We start from the raw sequence: 21143 nt of genomic DNA, 5'->3' as shown, positions 1-21143 counted from the left end.
ACTTACAAAGTATGAGCACACCTAGAAAATAATAAGCCCATTCCAAACAAAGGCACTGCCAGGGTTATGTCTAAATATCGATCTTTCCGCAGATTGAAATGCCCAAAATGCCCAGAATTCCTGCCTTAGCACAGCCACCAGCTCTTATGGCACCTAAATAGGAAACAAGGACACAAATATATTTTCAGTCACAATTCCTCCAAAATCAAGCAATAAAATAAAATACAATAAAATACAATAAAATACAAGTACAGGACCTGATTGTCAGTTAGGGTTCAGCTGAACACACATTTAAGATTCCAGTTGATTTGCGTGGGAGTTGGATCAGACTCTTATGGTGCAGCTCAAACAAAGGAGATGCAAATGCAGTTTTAAGCTACCTTTTGTGCTTCTGGTCCTGGGCCAGCCATGTGTCAAGTCAGTGCTCTGGCATAAGTTAGACCTACTATAGCCATTGGCAGGGGATCATTAGAGAACAAAGGTATCTTGGCTCCACCGCCCTTCCCATGGTCACACCCTCTATGCCAGCAACAGGGTGTAATGGAGGAGCATCAATAGGGGCTCCAGAAAGTGCTACATTGTCTGCCTTGCAAGACAGATCCTGGGCTACCACTCCAGCAAATTCATCTCATTACTAAATTGTGGAGTTCAGAGTTGCTTTAACACAGATAAGCCCAAGCTGTTATTTTATATTCAGCAGGAGAGGGAGGACAGACCAGTGATTAGGGTATTAACTTTGGACTTGGGAGACCTGGTTTAATTCTCTGCTCCGCCAGAGACTTCTTGTGTGACCCTGGGCAAGTCACTTAAGGTAGGATGCTCAAAAGGAGTTATTCTAATTCCTTTTGAGCGTTCCACCCTTAGCCTCTCTCTGCCTTGGTTACCCATCGATAAAATGGGGAATAATAACACTGATCCCAAGGAAATATGCGAAGGAGTGTGAGGTGCTTAGGAACTATAGCTCACATCAGAACCAGAGATCGAACTAGGAAAACAGCTTCTTTATGACTCACCACTTTCTAAAGAATTTGGTTTCATTCTTGTTACTCACCTTCAACCTTGTGAACCCTGTAGACAGGCACACCTTTGCAGAGTTTCTCAATGGGTTTACCAAAGATAAGCCACTCCTTGATTTCACCAATTATAGAATCACTGGGTTCATATTGCACCCACAGGTTTTTCTGGGAAAACATCTTGTTCATCATCTTAAAGGAGAAAATATTAAAATATAGTTAGCAAGACATCTTATTCCTTAATCTTCTGTAACATCCTTGTGAGAAAACCCACCCACCTCTAACAAATTTTCTCTAGCCACATACAAAGCATCATCTACAGAAGTAACAGATTGTTAATTACAAAGAAGGAAATAGCCACAAAGTTCACTGAAGAGTACTGGTAATTATATACACATAGCAAAAATAAACTGCATTAATAAAATACTTAATAATGATTAATAATAATATAGATCAGCCCTATAGTTTTACACTTTGGCAGCTTTCACTTTGTTTTCCATGTTCACCCTCCTAATCAGTACAGTTATTATAAATATATTAAGTAATTTTGCTATGAATATGTTATTGTTCACCTGTCATATAAGAGGCTGAATTCCGAAATTCCCACTCAAGCCAAATCTCTATTGATTTCAGTGAATGTTTTGCTTGTATATAGGAACTTCATGGGTTGGCCCAAGTAAACTGATGACCAGATGTTCAGAGACTCTGGCATGCTAACTAGTTATGCAATCCCTGAGCATGCTCAAATAAATTTGTTAGTCTGTAAGGTGTCACAAGTACTCCTCATTCTTTTTGCTGATACAGACTAACATGGCTACCACTCTGAAACCTGCATCACTGTAGTATCAAAGTCTCTGTTTTGTTATCACCGGTCTAATAAGAAAGACTCCTAAGAAAAGAGAATATTCCAGATGGCAGTACCTTTTACTTCCATCACACCACCTCTCTAACGTGACTTGCTTATATATAGTACATAATACTTCAGAGAATTACCTGTTTCTCGTAAGCAAGCCGTCCAATTTCTTCCAGCTCTGGGATATATCCTTTCTCCATTTTCAAGATAAAGCAGGCCCTCCGGGAAAACAGCCTTGTAGCAATATATCCCTGTGATATACAAGAGCAGGTTTATAATTTGAAAACAGTTACTGCTACCCAGTTGTTAATTCTCTTTGTATGCTGGGCCAAATTTTGCTCTGAGCTACAATAGTGTAAATCAGAGTGAATACATGGACTTCAATGGAGTTACTCTGCATTCACACCATTGTAACTGGAAACAGAATTTACATCTCCAGGTTTATGTCTATGTACCATTCTAAGGGCAAAATTTATCTTTTCTTCATTTTGTATTTCTGTTGCATTGCATAGACATATGAAGAAATCAAAGAGATGGATGACTAAAATAGACATCGTTTAAGGATTATTCATGAGGAGGAAGAAGAGGTATCAAGCTAGTTTACTGTGTTTAAAAAAAGAAAAAAACCATTGAGATGATTTTGAGGCAAGACAGATTCTTGGTTTCACTTACATGTTTGTAGTCAAAAATGGTATCAGAGGAGCATATCCCAGCATGGATATGGATATCAGCAATATGAAGTTCATTGCTAATAGTCACAGTTTGCTGGACATAGTCACCATTTGTTCCTGGGAGGCTATAAATCTGATTACAAAACACAAAATATGTGATAGTCACCTTTTTCACTCATCTGAAAAGTGCAACATAAAAGACAGTATTTTACCTGTTATGATTCCAGGACTAATGAAGTCAAAGAACTAAAATGAGTCTGATTTTTATTTACGCTATGGCCCTTTTGCATCACTTTGGCAATATAAGGCCCCTTCACACTACCAGAGTGGTGTAAAGGGACTTTACTGTAAATAAGAATCAGGCCTGCTGCATCTCGCTTCACTAAGGGATGATTAAGGAGGGAGATACTATCTATATATGATATGATGAAATATTAAGAAAGTGAAGATATTTTTTAGAAGGGAGATAACCAGGAGCAACGATTTATAAAGTGAACACAATTATTTAGGATGTATAAAGCAGCAATAATTTCTTTATGGCAAGATCCATTGGCTTGTGGATTACTCTTGCCTAGGAAGTGTTGCGCTGGCAAATATCTATACAGTAGGGAATAATCCTGAACTGATTTAGTGAGATGGAAGGAGGTGACCTCACAGGTCTTTTTCTTCTTTGGGGCCTTATCTAACAGTCCTTCCTCAGGCAGGTGTCAATGGAAGTTCTTCCTGAGCAATGACAGCAGGATTGGCTCCTTAATTTATAGGATTGTCTGATTTGGTGAAGATTACATTTTCATTTGTGCTCAGCAATAAGCATTTTATTAACTTCCTCAGTACTTTACTTCCTGGTTACCCCATTTCTCCAGGGACCTAATGTATTACAAATGAATACTAGGCAGTACAAAGCATTGGCAGTCTACTTACTTCATATGAATAAGCTTGAATCCAGAAGACTCCCAGCACAGCAATTACTGTAGCCTGAAAAAGAAATAACAGCATTCATATGCAGTAGAAACACTAAAAACCACCATGACACATGGACAGAGTTCAGGCCAAAACTCAGAGCTTGCACAATTAATGAATCAAGGGAAGCTATTTTATTCCCAAAGCTTGAAAAATTATCCACTTTGCATTGCATGCAGTTTATCTGAAAATAATTACATTTTCCAATTGTAAGTTTCTCCTGGTTACGTTTCATTTTGCTTGTATCACTGTGAAACTTTATAAAAACTGCTTAATCTTAAAGGGAACCCAAAAAGGAATTTAAAAAAATTCTACTTGTGAACTTGTTTAAATTTTTATGGTATCTATCTATCTATCTACTTTTTGATTGTTTTGATACTTGTGTTTTTTGTCTTAGAGATAGGAATCCCAAACCTACTGTCTCCTAGTTTTGTTGGAGGGCCTGTTGGTGGGGTCTCAAAGTATATCAGCTCTCATGCCTCAGCTGAAGGGAAGAAGGTATTTAACAAACACTTTCTTACTCCAAAATGTTAGTCATTGACATTAAATAAGCGTTAGCAAAAACAAGCAAAAACTTTTAGATGGTCAGACCCCAAATCCCTGCCCCTTTCCACTGGAACTAGAAGCATATCCAGATTTTGATCTCCCACAAAATCTGGGATATTTATATCTGGTGATTGATGATTCCCTAACTGCCCACAGCATGGTTTCTTGTACCTTCCTCTGAAAAAATCTGGTGCTGATCACTGTCTGAGACTGGTACGACTATAATGACCGCAGGTCAGATCTAGTATGACATTTCCTAGGTTCCCATATTTGGTTGAGGCCTACTTTACTAGATAAAATATTACAAAACCCAGTCCAAAATCTAAATTTAAAAAATGAAACTTGCTAAATATTTTCTACCAGACAGTAATATTCATATGCATTTTACCATTCCTTGTCTGACTATGTCTGAGACATTTCTCACACTTTTATCTGTGTAAAAATTTTGTAAATTCACAAAAAGAACAGGAGTACTTGTGGCACCTAAGAGACTAACAAATTTATTACAGCATAAGCTTTCGTGAGCTACAGCTCACTTCTTCGGATGCATAAAACGGAACACACAGACAGGAGATATTTATACATACAGAGAACATGAAAACGTGGAAGCATGCACACCAACAGGAAGAGTCTATGCATACTTCCACCTTTTCATGTTCTCTGAATGTATAAATATCTCCTGTCTGTGTGTTCCGTTCTATGCATCCGAAGAAGTGAGCTGTAGCTCACGAAAGCTTATGCTGTAATAAATTTGTTAGTCTCTAAGGTGCCACAAGTACTCCTGTTCTTTTTGTGGATACAGACTAACACGATTGCTACTCTGAAATTTGTAAATTCAGTTATCTTAATTATTTCATTCAGAAAACAACAGACAATACTTTTCCTTTTGAGAAGTTAATTTTTTCTTGCTATTCAAAAATTACATTGATCGCTTCCAAAATATTTCTTGATTCCTCTAAAAAATTATAACAAAAATTAGCAATGAAACATGCTTAAGTTTGGGCTCAATCCTGCATCCTTGGTTAATGCATGATTCCCACTGATTTCAAGGAGATTATTGCAGCACAAAGAATGCAGAACAGTACCTTCTTATTGTACCAGCAAATGAAACATGAAACATAATTATTCTCAAAACAGTGCTAACTTCACTGAATACTCTAGCTTCTAGTCAAAAAGAATTCACATTTTTCTATACATACTGTAGTAGCTTTTAAAATAATTACAACTGAAACAAAGGACAAATATACTCACAACTGTGTTCATTTTTCTTTCGGATAAGAACAAGTTGTGGATGAAATGGAAAAAAATTGCAGAGACCTGTAACTTTTATATCTTGCTATAGGTGTGGAAAACACTTGACAGAAATATGCGTTGTGACTTCAGTGATTCCATATCTACATGCCACACCATGGTAAACTGCTTTATCTGAATTTTGGGTCTGATATGTTGAAAGCACTTTAGTCCGCCCTGAAAAGATTAAAATTGCTCACTTCACAAATATCTATTATTTACTAATTAATTCTCTAGTGGATATAAGTGCTATTTTAATTTTTGATACACATACATAATTTTAACTTGTCAGGCCTTCTTTATTGGCAGAAATGGATATAAGGAAAGACTCTACTGTTCTTTCCTACTGTTTAAATTTCCTTTTCTGTATCTTCATCCCCAAACACTCACATAGCTTAAAGATGAACCTGGACAGAAATATCCATTCATGGCAACCCACAAGTACTGGCTAAATATCAAAGAATAGGTCAACTTTATAGGTCAAAGTCAAGGTTTCCCCAAGCCAATGTCTCCTCAGGCTGGCAGTTAGTGCATATCAGTTTCATAGCCAACAGAACATAGGGTGACCAGATGTCCCCATTTTATAGGGACAGTCCTGATATTTGGGGCCTTTTCTTATATTGGTGCCTTATTCCCCATCTCCGTCCCAATTTTTCACACTTTCTTTCTGGTCACCCTAATGGAACACCAGGGCATTATGGGGCCAGTATCACAGGTGACCACCTTTGAATGCCCTAACCTGATAGATCAGGTACCCATTTTGCAGCTGGGTAAACTGGACATTGCCTTTTAGCATGAGTTATATTGAGCCAAACCCCCACACCCTGCAGGATTTTAGTTGAACACCTGAACCAGTCAGCTACTGCACCTCACAGTTTTTAGCTATTGCTTCCAAAATAGCACATTAAAAACTACTGTAATTTAAATGATTTATTATTATTATTGTTAATAATAATAATGCTTTGAATGCATGAATTAGGTAAGTCTTAGTCTCCCTGATATAAAGATGTATGGGGAAACTAGCACAGAGAGGACGTGAGAATTGTGTGAATTGTCACAAGATGGATCACTGGAAGAGTGTGGAACAGAATCCAAATTACAACTGTTCTTTATTTCAGCTAGAGCTCATTACCTCCCTTACAGTGTGGTCGTATTGTGAAAAATTACTCTATAAAAATGGATACGTTCCATCTGTGTTCTCTTAATAATTCCATATCAGATAGCACAAGTGAAAATAGCATCATTACCTGTTCTTTGCCTTAAGGCACTAGCAGGGGCAGAGAACTCCCTAAGTAAACACACAGGCCCACCATTGCCAATAATATATAAGTTCAAAGGAAGGAGCCCTGTGTGTTTGTGGGTGGGTGTGGGAGAAGAAGAGGGTGAGACTTTTGGACATTGCTTGTTTCACAGAGGTGCATGAGGGAGAGAGAGAAAACAGGCAGTTTTCCCATTTATTTAAGAAATAAATTTGACCAACTAATTATATGTGTTTTAACAGAGTTCATTTTAAGTCCAGCAGGTTTATTCTTTGCCCAGAACTGCATTATGCTACAAGTTGGCTAGTCCAATGCCCACCAAAGTCAACGGAAAAACACCAGCGGTTCTACTGGACCTAATCTATTTTCCACTGGAATCTTCATATAACTTCAGTGGGCATTGGATCAGGTCCTACACAAAGGACACATTCTGTATTTCAAAAATAATAGTCTTCAATTTTGGTCTAGTGTCTAAAATTATATCAAAGAAAGAGTTTAAATTCCATAAAATTTTCCTTCCTAAATACTGTATTTCCTAGTTCTTTACAATAATCCATTATATTTTATTTTTATATCTTTTATGTATCATCTCTTTTACTTTCAGCATTCTTTCTTTCTTTGCAGTCTCAGCAGAGAGATCAAGGACTGAATGACCAACGGAGACCAAACTGCAGTATCATTTCAGTGGAGACTCCTGTATGTCGAATTTCATGTGCACAGCTCTCACTACTGTCAACTTTCATGCAGAATGAGGTTTTATATAAGGTGACCACTTCAGGTCTGAATATCCCTCTGTGAACCAGATCTTTCAGCTGAATATTCACATGTCCCAAAGCCAGTTTCTTGCCTTGGCTGCTTTTGGTCTAAGTCAGGGGGTTGCAAACTTTTCTTTTCCACATTCCCCAAATCAGCCACTTTGTCTTAGTTGTTTCACTCAAGATCTGGTGACAACTGGTGACATCTGCACAGAGAATATGGGAGGAAGGAATAGAGCTGGACTCAGGTGCTGGGACAAAAGAAAATGCACTGTAAATGCTTGTAAAAATAGAGAAAATCAAATTAATTTCTTGTTGCGAGGAATTGTCAGTCTTTGTCATTTTCATGGGTCCAAGTCTGCCTTTATTTATATCAGTGCAATACTCTTAAAGTTAATGGAGTTACTCTTGAGTTACACTGGTATAACCAAAAGGAGAATCTGGCCCATTGTTTTAGCCCCAGCACCCACTGTAGATAATTTAAATGAAGGGATCTTAAAAATAGAATCAAGGAAAAACTTGTGCAATTTCAGTTAAAGACTGATTTCCAGTCATCCAGCAAATTTAAATTCATAAGGCTAACACCACATAGGAAATCAAATTGAACAAATTAAGATAGAAAAAAATATTCATACAAAAAACTCCCTTGTTGAAACATGGTTTCTTCGGGTGGTTTTGATAAATATTTGTTCCATCCAGAAGAGATAAGCTACCACGAGGGAAAAAGTGCCTACCACGCCTGAAAAACCAACAAACTGTACCACACCAGCCTTTGCATTCTTTTGTTTTTGCTTTAGCAGGACTTTATGCAAGGGCTGTAGACGAAGCTGTGTCTGGATTCCTGTACTGGCCAGGCCTGAATGAAAATTGCTACTACGGACATGTGGAGAACAGAAGATCCATTCTGTAAAGGATTTCTACATTTGGCTTCATTCCAAACTTGGGTTGGGAGGGGGAAAAGAACATTTCAAAATTCTCTGTGAAGGGAAATTCCAAATCAGTTTTCACTTCAGGCCATTCAAAATGTTTCATTTTGACAAAACTGAAATGTTTTGTTTAAAGTTCAAGTTTTTAAAAAGTTATATTATATATATATATATATATAGTACAAATAGTAAAATAATTCTAAATGAAAATTATTTCAAAATGAAAAATTGAAATGTTTCATTCCCATAATGTTGAAATGGGATGTTTCAATGTTGTTGGAGCTTATTTTAAATTTTTTAAAAGTAAATTTGGCAAAATGGACCCAATTTCACGAAGTATTTTGATTTTGACTGAACCACATATTTCAACGGAATATGGTTTCATCAGAGTTTTCCCAGTTACCACTAGTTGCTTCATTTTGACCACATAGTACATAACCACATTGGTAATATCTTGATATTGTCTCATGATGTAATAACATTTGCCTACAAGAGCCTTTGTCCTGGGGTTTCATTCCCCAAGAGCAGGGGCAGGTTCAGGTTCAGGGTTCTACAAATCGTATGGTTAGAAAAAAAATTCCTTGGGTTAGTCCAACCCTAATTTCACTATTTCTAGTTCTGATCCTGCTTAAAAGGATGTGGAAATATTCATGAAAAAGCAAATATATATGTATAAAATGAAAATGTCTTTGGGCCTCAGAAATAGAATCTAATTGTGATGAATTGGGACTGTTCTTAACATTTCCTCAGAATACTGTGTGGGTGCATCAGTTTCCCCTATACATTTCTTAAGTCTCCAGTGTGCATAAATGGCCGACACTCTGCCTCCTGGCAACAAAAGGCCGGGGTCCTTCCCCCCTGCAAGGGGCTAGCTAAAGGTGAATAAAGAGATCAGGTGACCTCCTGGCCTGGGAAAGAGACAAAGGCCAGAAAGGAGGGGCTGGAGGGGGTTGCAGTTTGGAGCTGGCTGGAGATGGGAAGTGAGGGCAGACGGGGGTTGTCTGGCTCGCTGAGCCCCAGAATAGACCTGGCTGAGGGGTCCCGTTCTCTGTACCTACAAGCTCTGTTTTAGACCGTGTTCCTGTTGTCTAATAAACCTCTGTTTTACTGGCTGGCTAAAAGTCACATCTGACCATGAAGTGGGGGTGAGTGCAGGACCCTCTGGCTTCCCCAGGACCCAGCCTGGGCGGACACCCTGTGGGAAGCACACAGTGGGGCATATGCTGAATGCTCCAAGGTCAGACCCAGGAAGGTGAAGCCATGTGAGTTTCTTGCCCTGAAGACAGTCTGCTCCAAGGGAGAGGAGGCTCCCCCAGGGCTGCCCAGAGGATTCAGGAAGCCTGGGGCAAAGCAATTTCAGAGGCCCCTTCCATAAAAAAAGTTGCAATACTATAGAATACTATATTCTTGTGGGGGCCTCTGCAGGACCCAGGGCCTGGGGCAAATTGCCCCACTTGCCACCCTCCCGCCCCCCCAGGCTGGGCGGCCCTGGGCTCCCCAAGTCCTGACTGGAGCATCGCCCGGGGACTCCATGACACTAATTCACTTTTGGTTTAAGTTGGTTCTTAACAATATGAGTTTCCTTGTTGTCTGATAACCTCTAAGAGTCTGTATATAGACAGAAAATGTTCTGAGCAAAGCTTTAAAGATAATATTACAGGAAACATAGGCCAAGGAATGGGATCTTGTACAGCTGGAACGTTTCCTTCTCTGATTTCTACCATTCTATTTAGTTTCCATAATTTTGTCTTACAATCAATAACTCCAGCCATACAAGTTTGCCAAACAGACTATATAAACAATGAAAAGCTGATGGGGGATTGTAGATTCAGACTTCCAAGTGAGACATATTATCTGTGATGGCCAAAATGGCTCTGGTTATTGAACTCTTGGACAAAGGAACTTTCCAAGTTGTTGCTAATGGTACCACAGAGATTAGCTTAATGGCATTACGTAGTTCAGTTTCCTTGATCCCTTTCTCATGATCACTACCCAATTTATTAATGGTCCAGAAAAAAAGAGGGGAGTTGATGACATGAACAATGTACTGTTCTGTGTGTTTTGGATTCCATTGACAGCACACATATGCAGCTCCATTTGCCATCTGCAATTCAGATAGATTACAAGAACTGTAGATCATTCCACTCAGCAGTCTATTGGCCTGAGTGGTCTCTACTTTATACCTTGTGCTAAATGTAGAATTTTACAGCTCCTTTGCCTTCACTTACCACAAGTGTAAATGATAACTCAGGATGCAAGACAACAGATAATGTTGCACCATCCCTTTACACATCACAATGGTTCACTTCAAAATAGCCTTAGTGTAAATGAGAATCAGGCCTGATGCTTCTATGTACAATTGGCTGTTTTAAATTGTCATAACTGCATTAAGGTTAAGGAAGCACATAGATTGGAAGATCTGACCCAGTTGCTTGAGTTCTTCGTTTCATGAAGGCCTCTTTATATCACTCTGGCATTGTAAAGTGGGTGTGAAGTAGAGCTGATTGGAAAATGAGAATTTTTTAGAGAGTGTTCTAGTGAAAAATTTGTCTTTAATTTGTGTTTCAACTAGACCTAGAGCATCTCATGATTTTGTGGGGCTTGACTAATTTTTGAATGCTTGAGGCTGGCAATCTGGTATACTTTATCAATATTATGAATTATGAATATATGATATCTGGGGTGAGGCCTTTGACATGCAGGCAAAATTTGTCACTGGGAATCTTGTTTGACTTTATGGATTAATCATCTAGGATTGATTAAGCATTGTTAAAAGAAATGTACTGTGTGTAACTTCTGCATAACAGAAAGTTATGATAAAATATATTGAATTTACCATTACAAATGGTATCTTATCTGCTACATGTGATTGACACTATCAGTCTGGTGACAAATTGCTTGTTAGAGCAATTACACCAGGAAACAATGTGTAATGTCATAAATGAATGGATACATGCCAATAAGATAAGTTTATTTCAGTATTTAACCTTCCCGTATTTAACTTTAGAAACTGGTGTATAAAAAGTAGGAGAGTTTGTTTCATTTAGCCCAGCAGATCTTGAATTTCCTCTGCCATCAAAATGAAGCTCGCTGTGAGTACATTTACTACTTTCTTCTTATACAACAGGAATGTTGCACATGGTTGGAGTGTGACCATGCACATGCAGAACTACTGCTAACTTCATGAGAAGTTTTAGAAATTGTACTTTCAGCAAAGATTTCACTCCATAAGGAAATGGACCCATCTATGCATTAATCTCTAGAATTTTAATGGAAATAGGAGATAATTTTTATCCTAGACTTAAATACATGTGGTATTGTCTACAGAGTACCCGATCCTCATTTACAGTACCTAAGCATAAATCAGAAGCAATTCCATGAAATTTGAGGGGGTTATATACAACACTGGTGTACGATCACAGAAGTGCAGGGAGAATCTGATCCATAGAATCATGAAATGTGAGAATCTGGATATATGCCCGGAGAGCAAAACTGTATTTAAACTCGTCCTAGTTTGTTGAGGAATTAAGTCTAAGAAGTTACTGAGTCACATTCAGCCCTTACCCATGAGAAGCTCTTATGGAAGTCAGTGGGAATTGACATCTGAGGAAAGATTTCAAAATTTGTCTCTAAGACAATAATTATGTCTTGAAATGACATAATGTAAAAATTATTAAATCTTACAATAATATGTATTGGCTCTGACTTAGAGTAAATAAATTAGGGAAGTTTGAATAATATTTAGCCTATGTAAAAATTATGCATGTATTTAGAACAGAATAACAAAAGCATTTAGCATTATTGTTTTCTGCAATAAATAAGACTGTGTCAGCCCTTCCATTATTTATTTCTGTATTCAGGGGTATTGTTAACATTTTCTTTGGACTGAAACAAAGAAGTGCTACTTATGTAGTTTCAGGGTTTGTTTATGTTGTGTCTGTCTCAACTTGAAAATCAATCTCGGATGTGAACTCTTAAATTATGTCCTCTATAAATACCCAATCACTTCCAGCAAAGCATAGTCAGGTACTGAACCAGTCTGAATTTTGATTTAGTTTGACTAGTCAATATGGGGAAGGAATTAAAGAGAATTCCCCTGCCCTGTGTGACCCACATGGGGAAGGGGTTAAGAAGCCATAAAAGCTATCCAGAAATGCACTTGGAGAAGTACAGAGATGTTACCAAGATGTTTCCTCGGGGCATGCCTCACCCTAAAGGTAGTGGAGATGGGCAGGTTATGTATCTCTGCACTGTTCTCAGCACAAGACTGTGCTGATCAGGCATGCCCTAACCCTTTATGAATACACACATAATGTAATGTTATTGCTCTGGTCAATATTCAAATTAAAAACATTGAGGGAAAAATCAACTCTCTTTTAAAACTCTCTTTTAAAGAATGAAATATTCCATCCAAAGGGTTCACCTCCTATCCAAGAGTTTGTCAGCTTGTCTCCCACATCCTGGATATTTCACTATTTTTAAATACACTTTTTTTTTGGAAGTTTTAAATACTCTCACAGTTCAGGGCAACTGCACATATATTCCCTTTCCACGGTCTATCAAGGACAACCATTCTACACAGTCAGCTGGTCAGCTGTCACCTCCCTTGGACAGAGACCTGCGTCTCTCTCCCTCCTGACCAGAGTTTTTCCAGACTGCACAGTTCCCTGATTATAGCTGACTGTGATATTCCCAGCAAGCCAAACTATCCAAAAAGGCCAGTGTCTGTGTTTTCTTTTCTCTCTGAAGGCTCTGAATGGCTCTGATTGTCTGCACTAACAAGTCAACACACAGCAAGTATATTTATTCTTAAGGTGAAAACATTACAGAGAAAATATATTAAAAACAATAGAATAACCTACATACCTCTTAATAAGTTTACTAGAGATCACTCCCCAACTCCATCAAAGGCTCTGGCAGGAATCAATACTTCAAACTCCACTTAGCCTTTTTCCGTGGTTACAAGTTCATTGCAGTCTTAGCTTAGAACCAGAACAACCATGAATAATTCAGTTTTTCCATTAGACAGCTTGGCCCTTTGATCTTGGCCTCAGGTGATCGGCAGACAAAGGCTTAGGGTGGAGCTTCAAAAGGCTGGGCTTTTGCATAACTGAGGGTGGGGAATTTGCATTCACCTCTCGCTAGATATTTATCAGGAAATATACTTCACATGTACTGTCCCAAAAGACCCTTCTTGTTTGTCATATTGTTCAATATAGTACTTTGATCATTCAGACCCACAATAATACATAACCTTTACATTTCATACAATGGACTCCAAACATATTTGAACTTAATTCAGCAAGGTTTTTCAAGGATATTGCTGGAAATTGCCAAATCAGTCACAAATACTATGAGCCAAATGTTGCTCTTCTCACCTAGGCAAAGCATCCTGCCCAGACTAAAAGGAATTTGCATCAGAAAAGGTAACAGATTTACCCATATGATATTTCAGCATATTTGAATAATCTTCAAATAGATTACAGTTTAGGATCCAGTCCAGCAAAGCACTTAAGTATGTGCTTAAATTTAAGCACAAGCCTAAGCCTATTTTTAGACAACAAAGAACTTTTAGAATGTTGTACCAAGGCAAGCACTTACATTGTTATGCTTCCAATGTTAATTTCAGATTGTGATTGCTGCTCTGCTCGGAGTCTTCCTAGCTACAATTTTTGCTAATGATGTAAGTATAATGATCGACTCTTATCAAAATGTTTCTTTTGGGCTGTATGAGTTTTCACAGCTGAAAAATAAATTTCTGAAAAAGAATCTAAGTTTTCCTTAGTGCATTAAACTGACATTGCACAAGATTGTGTTTGCATGCTTAAGAAAAGATTTAGTTTGTTTACTTACTGAGGGGGAAAACTCAATTATTGGCAGTTTAGGAAACATCAAATCATATATTGATAATAGTATAAATATTATGAAATCATTGTGTGGAGTGCTGGGATAATGATAGCATTGAGGATTTGATCACAGAAACACAGTACAATTATATCAATGGCTGTCTCTTTGCAAATTAATGATGGGGAGAGCTGGATGGGAAATGTATTTTATTTTTCATGGAATTCGTTAGATTGCTATTGTAGGCAATCTTATCATACCATCCCCTCCATAAACTTATCAAGATCACTTGATATTTTGCCCCCACTACTAGTCCTGGAAGGCTGTTTCAGAACTTCACTCCTCTGATGGTTAGAAACCTTTTTCTAATTTCAAGCCTAAATTTGTTGATGGCCAATTTATATCTATTTGCTCTTGTGTCAACATTGGCCCTTAACTTACATAACTTCTCTCCCTTCCTGGTATTTATCCCTCTAATGTATTTATAGCATAATCATATTTCCCTCAGCCTTTGTTTGGTTAAACTAAACAAGCCAAGCCCCATAAGTCTCCGCTTGTAAGGTAAGCTCTCCATTCCTCTGATCATGCTAGTATCCCTTCTCTGCACCTGTTCCAGTTTGAATTCATCTTTCTTAAATATGGGAGACCAAAACTGCACACAGTATTCCATATGAGGTCTCTGGACTTGTCTAATGGTAATTCCTTATCTCTACTGGAAATACCTCACTTGATGCAGCCCAGGATTGCTTTGGCCTTTTTCACGGCACAAGCCTAATTACATTGGTAGTTCAGTCATCTTGTGATTGATCAATACACCCAGGTCTTTCTTTTCCTCTGTGATGTCCAACTGATATGTCCCCAGCTTATAGCAAATATTCTTGTTGTTAGTCCCTAAATGCATGACCTTGCATTGTGCACTATTAAATTTCATCCCATTTCTATTACTCCAGTTTTCAAGGTCACCCAAATCTTCTTGTATGATATTCCGGTCCTCCTCCATATTGGCAATACCTCCCAGTTTTGTGTCATTGGCACATTTTATTAACACACTCCCACTTTTTATGCCAAGGTCATTAATTAAAATATTAAATAATATCGGTCCCAAGACTGATCCTTGAGGAACTCCACTAGTAACCTCCCTCCTGAGTTCACCTTTCAGCATGACCCCTTTAACCAGTTTCTTACCCACCATTTGATTCTTCTTTTAATTACCATCTTCTCCAATTTAACTAATAATTTCCTATGTGGAACTATATCTGTCAAATGCCTTCCTCTGCAACATGAGGCATGGATCACTTGCTCGTTTGAACTAGAGTAAATGGTAAATTCTTTGTAACTTGAAGTCTTTAAATCAAGATTTGAGGACTTCAGTAACTCAGCTAGAGGTTATGGGTCTATTACTGGAATGGGTGGGTGAGGTTCTGTGGCTTGTGATCTGAAGGAGGTCAGACTAGAGGATCATGATGGCCCCTTCTGGCCTTACAGTCTATGAGTCCATGAGTCTAACAACTTTTATGCTTTGGCTCAGATAGTTTTAGCAGCATCCCAACCACTCCCCAAAGTGTTTCTGTTATATCTCTTTAATGTGATTTTAAGGCCAATGATTTTCCATGGATTTATAGAAATTGAAACATATTGTCTTTTTATTTTTAAAAAAATAAACAAAATGTGAATGAAAACAATCAGGGAAACGATGGCGGAAACTCTCACCAGACTGTGAGCATCAACAATGATAAGCACGTGGTCAACATTGATTCAAACAATGGCTGGAATTCATGGAACTCCATCTGGGATTATGGCAATGTAAGTGGCAAATATGCATTTTTGGAGACTCCTTGAGCCAATAGCTCCGCGCATTCTGCTTCAGTGGATTGAGACATCAATTACTAGTAAGTAACTGTGCTGAAAACAATGGAGTTAAGCCAGTGTAAATAAGACTTCAATGAGTCTGATTCAATGATTCTCATCTCACCACCTATGTTACGCTGATGCAAGTAACTAACTCCATTGGCTTCAGCAGAACTATTTTTGATTTATGCCTGTATAAGTGAGAGCAGAGACAGCTTGAAAAGAGAATTATTTTAGTTTTCATTAAAATTCAAAACCGGTAGAGTAGTTCTCACTGAAGCCAAGGAAAATATGAGCAAGACCAGTTAGGTGCAAACTTTCAAACATACGCTTCACTTGCAATCTAAATCTGAGTCCAGATCTTCCATGGCAAAAGAATCAAGCGTATTAGGAAAAGATTTTCAAAAGTGCCTGGGAGTATCAAGGGAACTTTTAGTCCTAAATCCTTTAATGGCTTTGAAAATGTCCTGATTAACCTTTTTACTACTTCTGGTACAATATATGCTGCACCAGTATTATCAACTGAGCATCCATTCACATGCCTGAAACAGCAGAGCATACCAATCATATAGCTGCATTGGAATGCTCATTTGCTTCAGCCATAATAAAAATGCCCCAGTCAATATGATAATATCACTTAACAAATAAAATTCAGAAACACCATTTGCTTGCATTATAGCAAGTCTCTACTCTACACATTTCTCAATATTACTTCATGTATTTTTTGAGCCCCAAATTCCAGGGCTTATTTCACTTGTGACCAAAGAGAGGAGCTGCTTTGAAACAAAATGCCACTCTCTCTGTACTTTTATTTTGCAGGGTTACATTGCAACCAGGATACTTTCAAAAAAAGCCTGCATCATTGCTAAAATAAACAAAAATGTTATGCCTGATGCAGTGGAGCTTCCGCAGCTGATTAAAGAAAAGAAGGTAAGAAAGAGGGGGAAAGGTAGGGTTGATTGGTGGGGGTGGAGCTAGGGAGTTTGCTTGTGAAAATGCATCATCTTAAAATGGTAGAAAGAGGCAAAGGCTCCAGTAGCAAAAGTCACATTTCTCGCCAAGCATGGTTTGCTCCAAGCCTTTATTCTAGAGCCTTATTGCCTCATTCTTTCTTGCCTTGCACCTACTGCAGTCATTTACAACAGAACAAGGCAGGTGTAAAATGTCACTAATCTGATCTGGTAGTGTTCTATACTCATTTCGGACTCTCTTAGCAGTCCACTGGTGAAAGTGACTGCCCAGGGTGTGGATTAATGGTGAACTGGACCCCTAGTTTGCATGAGTAATGATAAAAGGGAAAGGTTTTTACATGGCAGTGGAAATATTGGCAGCACTTCACTGTTCCAATGACTCTTTTCAGTGCCCTTTTGGGGTCTTCAGCCCCTAGACCTTCTTGGATTCTCCACTTGTGCCCTATGGGAGAACTGAGCAATAGAGCTGACTCTCAGCTTGCTCCTGGTATCTTAGGCTGTACCCACATTGTCACAAGTTGTGCACTCTTAGGAATGTCACAGAAAGGATTATGATTTTATTCAATGCTGTTATTCTGGCTTTGCTTACTGAATGTTTAGGAAGCTGGCTCTTGAGGGCCTCCCCCAGTGGAACTGCAATTCACCGTCTCAAAAACCACAGTCAGTGACCTGGCCCCATATGGGAAGTCTGTTGAATCTATGTGCAAAGGAATTCCAACCTATGTTGCTCGTGAAGCTCGTGGTGAGTACAGACTTAACTAACATTTCATGCTGCAAAACCACCCATTGAATTTACAATATGAAACATGGCAAGCGTGTCACTTTTCTACATGGAAATGGGCCAGAAGCAACCTTGGGTATTTCAGGCATCAGAATCTGAACCCAGATCTGGATCTGAATTTTGTAGGCAATCTCTATAAGGGGCTGAACCCAAAGTTCAGATCCCACCATGCCTGGATTTTATGGGGTTCAAAATACAGAAAAGAATTTTTCAGCTCAGGCTCTCATCTAAAATTTTAAATGAATATTCATACAACTTTCTTTCCACTCCCCAAAGTGGTGGAGAAATACAAGGATTTCTTTATTCCCTCATCATCCTTCCAATCTCCTTGCAGAGCAGGTTTAGAGGCTGTTAGAGCTACATGTAACTTGTCCACTCTCCACTCTATTCCCTCATCTTGTAGTATATCACCCAAAGCAATTTTGTCTGCTTTCAACCTTGCAACCACCTTCTAATCTATTGGAGGTTTGATAGCCTCGAAATCTTTCTCTATATATCAGAATGCCAAAAATCTGAGGAAGAATATATTTGAGAGCACTAAATACCTCATTCCACTTCCCATGACAAAACTCCTATTTACTTTAATGGGGAGCAGGGTCATTTTGATTAAGGATAATGGAATTTTTCATAGAAATTTGAAGTATTTAAGGTATGTAAAATTAATATGAAGTCATGTAATGTTAGGATATTGCTTATTTCATAGCACTTGTGTGGCCAAATTATTGTGATAAACTTCCTTTATTGTTTGAAACAATGGGGGGTGGGGAATGGATCTGTCTGTGGAAATTGCTAAAGCATTCATTTTCCACCACTGGCTTTTCCTTTTTTGTTCTGAAAAATTGCTCCAATACCTGATGAAGACTGACTCATGTTTGAAGTTTGGAGAAATAAGAAAAATCATCACATTAAAGTAAAAAACTACTTTTTCTCTTATACACAAAGACTAGAGCTACACAGCTGCACCGAAACAAATTGTTCAAAGAAATTGTTTGTTTAAATCTGAGTTATTAGGTGGCATAATTGCCTTTGTTTTCTCTTCTGCAAATCATGGCCTGATTGCAGACGAGAAAGAGATTGGTCTTTTTATTTTGATGAAGTTAGGTCATGCTAGGTCATGTGTGCATATAGGAGAGAGGATAAAGGCTTATATGCCATTTAGATTCCACTTCAGCCTTTTTTAATAGTTTAAATTGGATTTAAGAGATGCATTGAACTCATGCTGGCTATCTCCGCAATGGTGAACTTCACCTGGATTTGTGAGGACCTAGATGGTTCAGAGGACAATATTATGGCAGAAGTATCTCCTTTCAGCAAAGTGTGTTGAAATGCCACGGTACTGCTCTGAAAACCTCATAGTCTCCCTATTCAGTAGTGGATTTGTTTAAATTTTTTTTACTATTTTTAGAATACGCAGTAGCTGACAGTTTTTTATAATGTAGAAACCCAGTGTCACTTTAGGACTGGTACTACACAAATAATGATTCTTTTTCAGAGTTACTGGGCCTTATTACCCACTTTGTTATTCCAGTTTTGCACTGGTATAATTTCACTGATTTCAGTGCAGTTGTACTGAACTAAAATTGAACCAACCCAATGATGAATCTGGCCCATTATTTCCTTTTGAGCTGAATCTTTGCTACACATTGTTAGCAAAATTTTAAAGATGATTTTAATCAGTACTGAAAAATAAAATGAAAAAAAATAGAAGAGGCCTCAAGACATGGAGGGATAAATCATTCTCTGTTGATTGTTGACATCACAGTCACTCAGATATGCCAATACTGGCAGTGTAAATATCTAAGATAGAGTAGATATCCAAGCACTAGCGTCCAAGTGATCCTGAAACTGAACCAAAGCCCATGGAAATAATCTTTTCATTAACTTCAATGAGCTTTGGATCATGCATCAGTATATTAAAATTCTGTATGCAGGAAAGGAGGTTTTTTTTTATTATAGTAACTCATTGTCATACAAAAGAATTAACTGTAGGGCAGGTGGAATTTTAATACTCTTACTCACAAATTAATAATCCACTGATTCCCACTTCATGATAGTGCATTGAGGGCTTTTATTAGATGACATAGACCTTGAATGGTTTGGATTGATTGGGAAATGGTTTGGAGTGTTCTTTGCAGGAGACTTATTCAGGACTGTAATGAATGGATGACTATGATAACATCCTTAGCCATCATCTGATACTAATTTTTGTTTTTCTTTTTCCTTAGGAGACAACCTTTTATTTTATTCTGGGCAATGTTTCAAGACTAATATAATGCACACGATGACATTAAACTATTGCGATGAAACTGCATCTTTCAAATAAAATTGTTGCTGATATAATCCTGCTAACAATGCCCTCACTGATTAGAAAAATAATATTTTTGTTGCAGTTCTTTTCATGACCGTGTTATCAGATATCTAGGCTGTTACAATATCTGTCAATAAAAGTTATGCCATGTTTCTAATAATTTCTGTCTTCTGTCACGGATACTGGCTCAAGATGTGATCTGAGGTTAAACAGGTTTGGGCCTGGTTAGTATTTGGATGAGAGCCCTTAATGAAAGAGAACCTTGGGGCTACATGCAAGGAGGCTAATGATTTAGAACAGGGGGGACCAACCTGTGGCTCCGGAGCCACATGTGGCTCTTCAGAAGTTAATATGCAGCTCCTTGTATAGGCACCAAACCCGTGGCAGGAGCTACAGGTGCCAACTTTCCAATGTGCCGGGGGGTGTTCACTGCTCAACCCCTGGCTCTGGCACAGATCCTGCCCCCACTCCACACCTTCCCACTCCCTCTCCTGAGCCTGCCGTGCCCTCACTCCTTCCCCCATCCCCCCAGAGCCTCCTGCATGCCATGAAATAGCTGATCGGGAGGTGCGGGGAGGGAGGAGGAGGCACTGATCGGCAAGGCTGCTGGAAGAAGGGAGGCACTGGGAGCAGGTCGGGGGAGTGCTGGGGGGCTGCTGACATATTATTGCGGCTCTTTGGCAATGTACATTGGTAAATTCTGGCTCCTTCTCAGGCTCAGGTTGGCCACCGCTGATTTAGAAGGTTGCAGTCTCCCATGTCAGTAATGAACCAGTTTCTCTGTGTGATATTAAGGAACACTCTGGTGCTTTCCATTAGTTGAAACTGAGATCCTGAACATGAGGGCCTTGAAGAAATCATGATTCTTTTTGCAAGAATAGGGTTGATGGTTGTGTACTTGCCAAATTCCAATTAGGGCAAATAAATATGATTATATAAAATTTCCCACTGCAGTTTTAATTGGCTGTGGTACACTGATTCGTTCCCCGAATTCAACTCTTACTGAACACTGTTAAACAACAGCTGCATTTCACTATAAGGTAGCTGTATTTCAATTAGGTTTATTGACCCAGACGGCTATTTAAGCATCAATAAACTTATTATTGAAACAATAATTA

At 38.5% G+C, this 21143-nt stretch overlaps 2 protein-coding genes across 2 annotated transcripts; one reads left to right on the top strand and one right to left on the bottom strand.

The window, feature by feature from the left end:
• Window positions 1-70: 70 nt before the first annotated feature.
• Window positions 71-5306, bottom strand: GKN2 (gastrokine 2). Its single transcript, XM_030551981.1, has 6 exons — window positions 5295-5306; window positions 3459-3512; window positions 2539-2670; window positions 2007-2117; window positions 1052-1205; window positions 71-153 (listed from the first exon to the last, which is right to left on the bottom strand). Exons 1-6 carry the CDS (start codon window positions 5304-5306, stop codon window positions 71-73), a joined length of 546 nt encoding a protein of 181 aa, XP_030407841.1.
• A 10476-nt stretch (window positions 5307-15782) lies between these two features.
• LOC115645013 (gastrokine-1-like) lies at window positions 15783-20093 on the top strand (the record flags this gene model as incomplete). Its single annotated transcript, XM_030549425.1, is given in 4 exon segments — window positions 15783-15920; window positions 16785-16895; window positions 17537-17678; window positions 19943-20093. Coding segments are annotated over 4 exon segments (489 nt in total), but the record flags the coding sequence as incomplete, so codon positions are not given.
• Between the last annotated feature and the right edge of the window lie 1050 nt (window positions 20094-21143).

The sequence above is a fragment of the Gopherus evgoodei genome, chromosome 2 (assembly GCF_007399415.2).
Source record: "Gopherus evgoodei ecotype Sinaloan lineage chromosome 2, rGopEvg1_v1.p, whole genome shotgun sequence".
Lineage (NCBI taxonomy): Eukaryota > Metazoa > Chordata > Testudines > Testudinidae > Gopherus > Gopherus evgoodei.
Note: the sequence above shows the minus strand (reverse complement) of the source record. Positions and strands in the feature narration are given on the sequence as shown.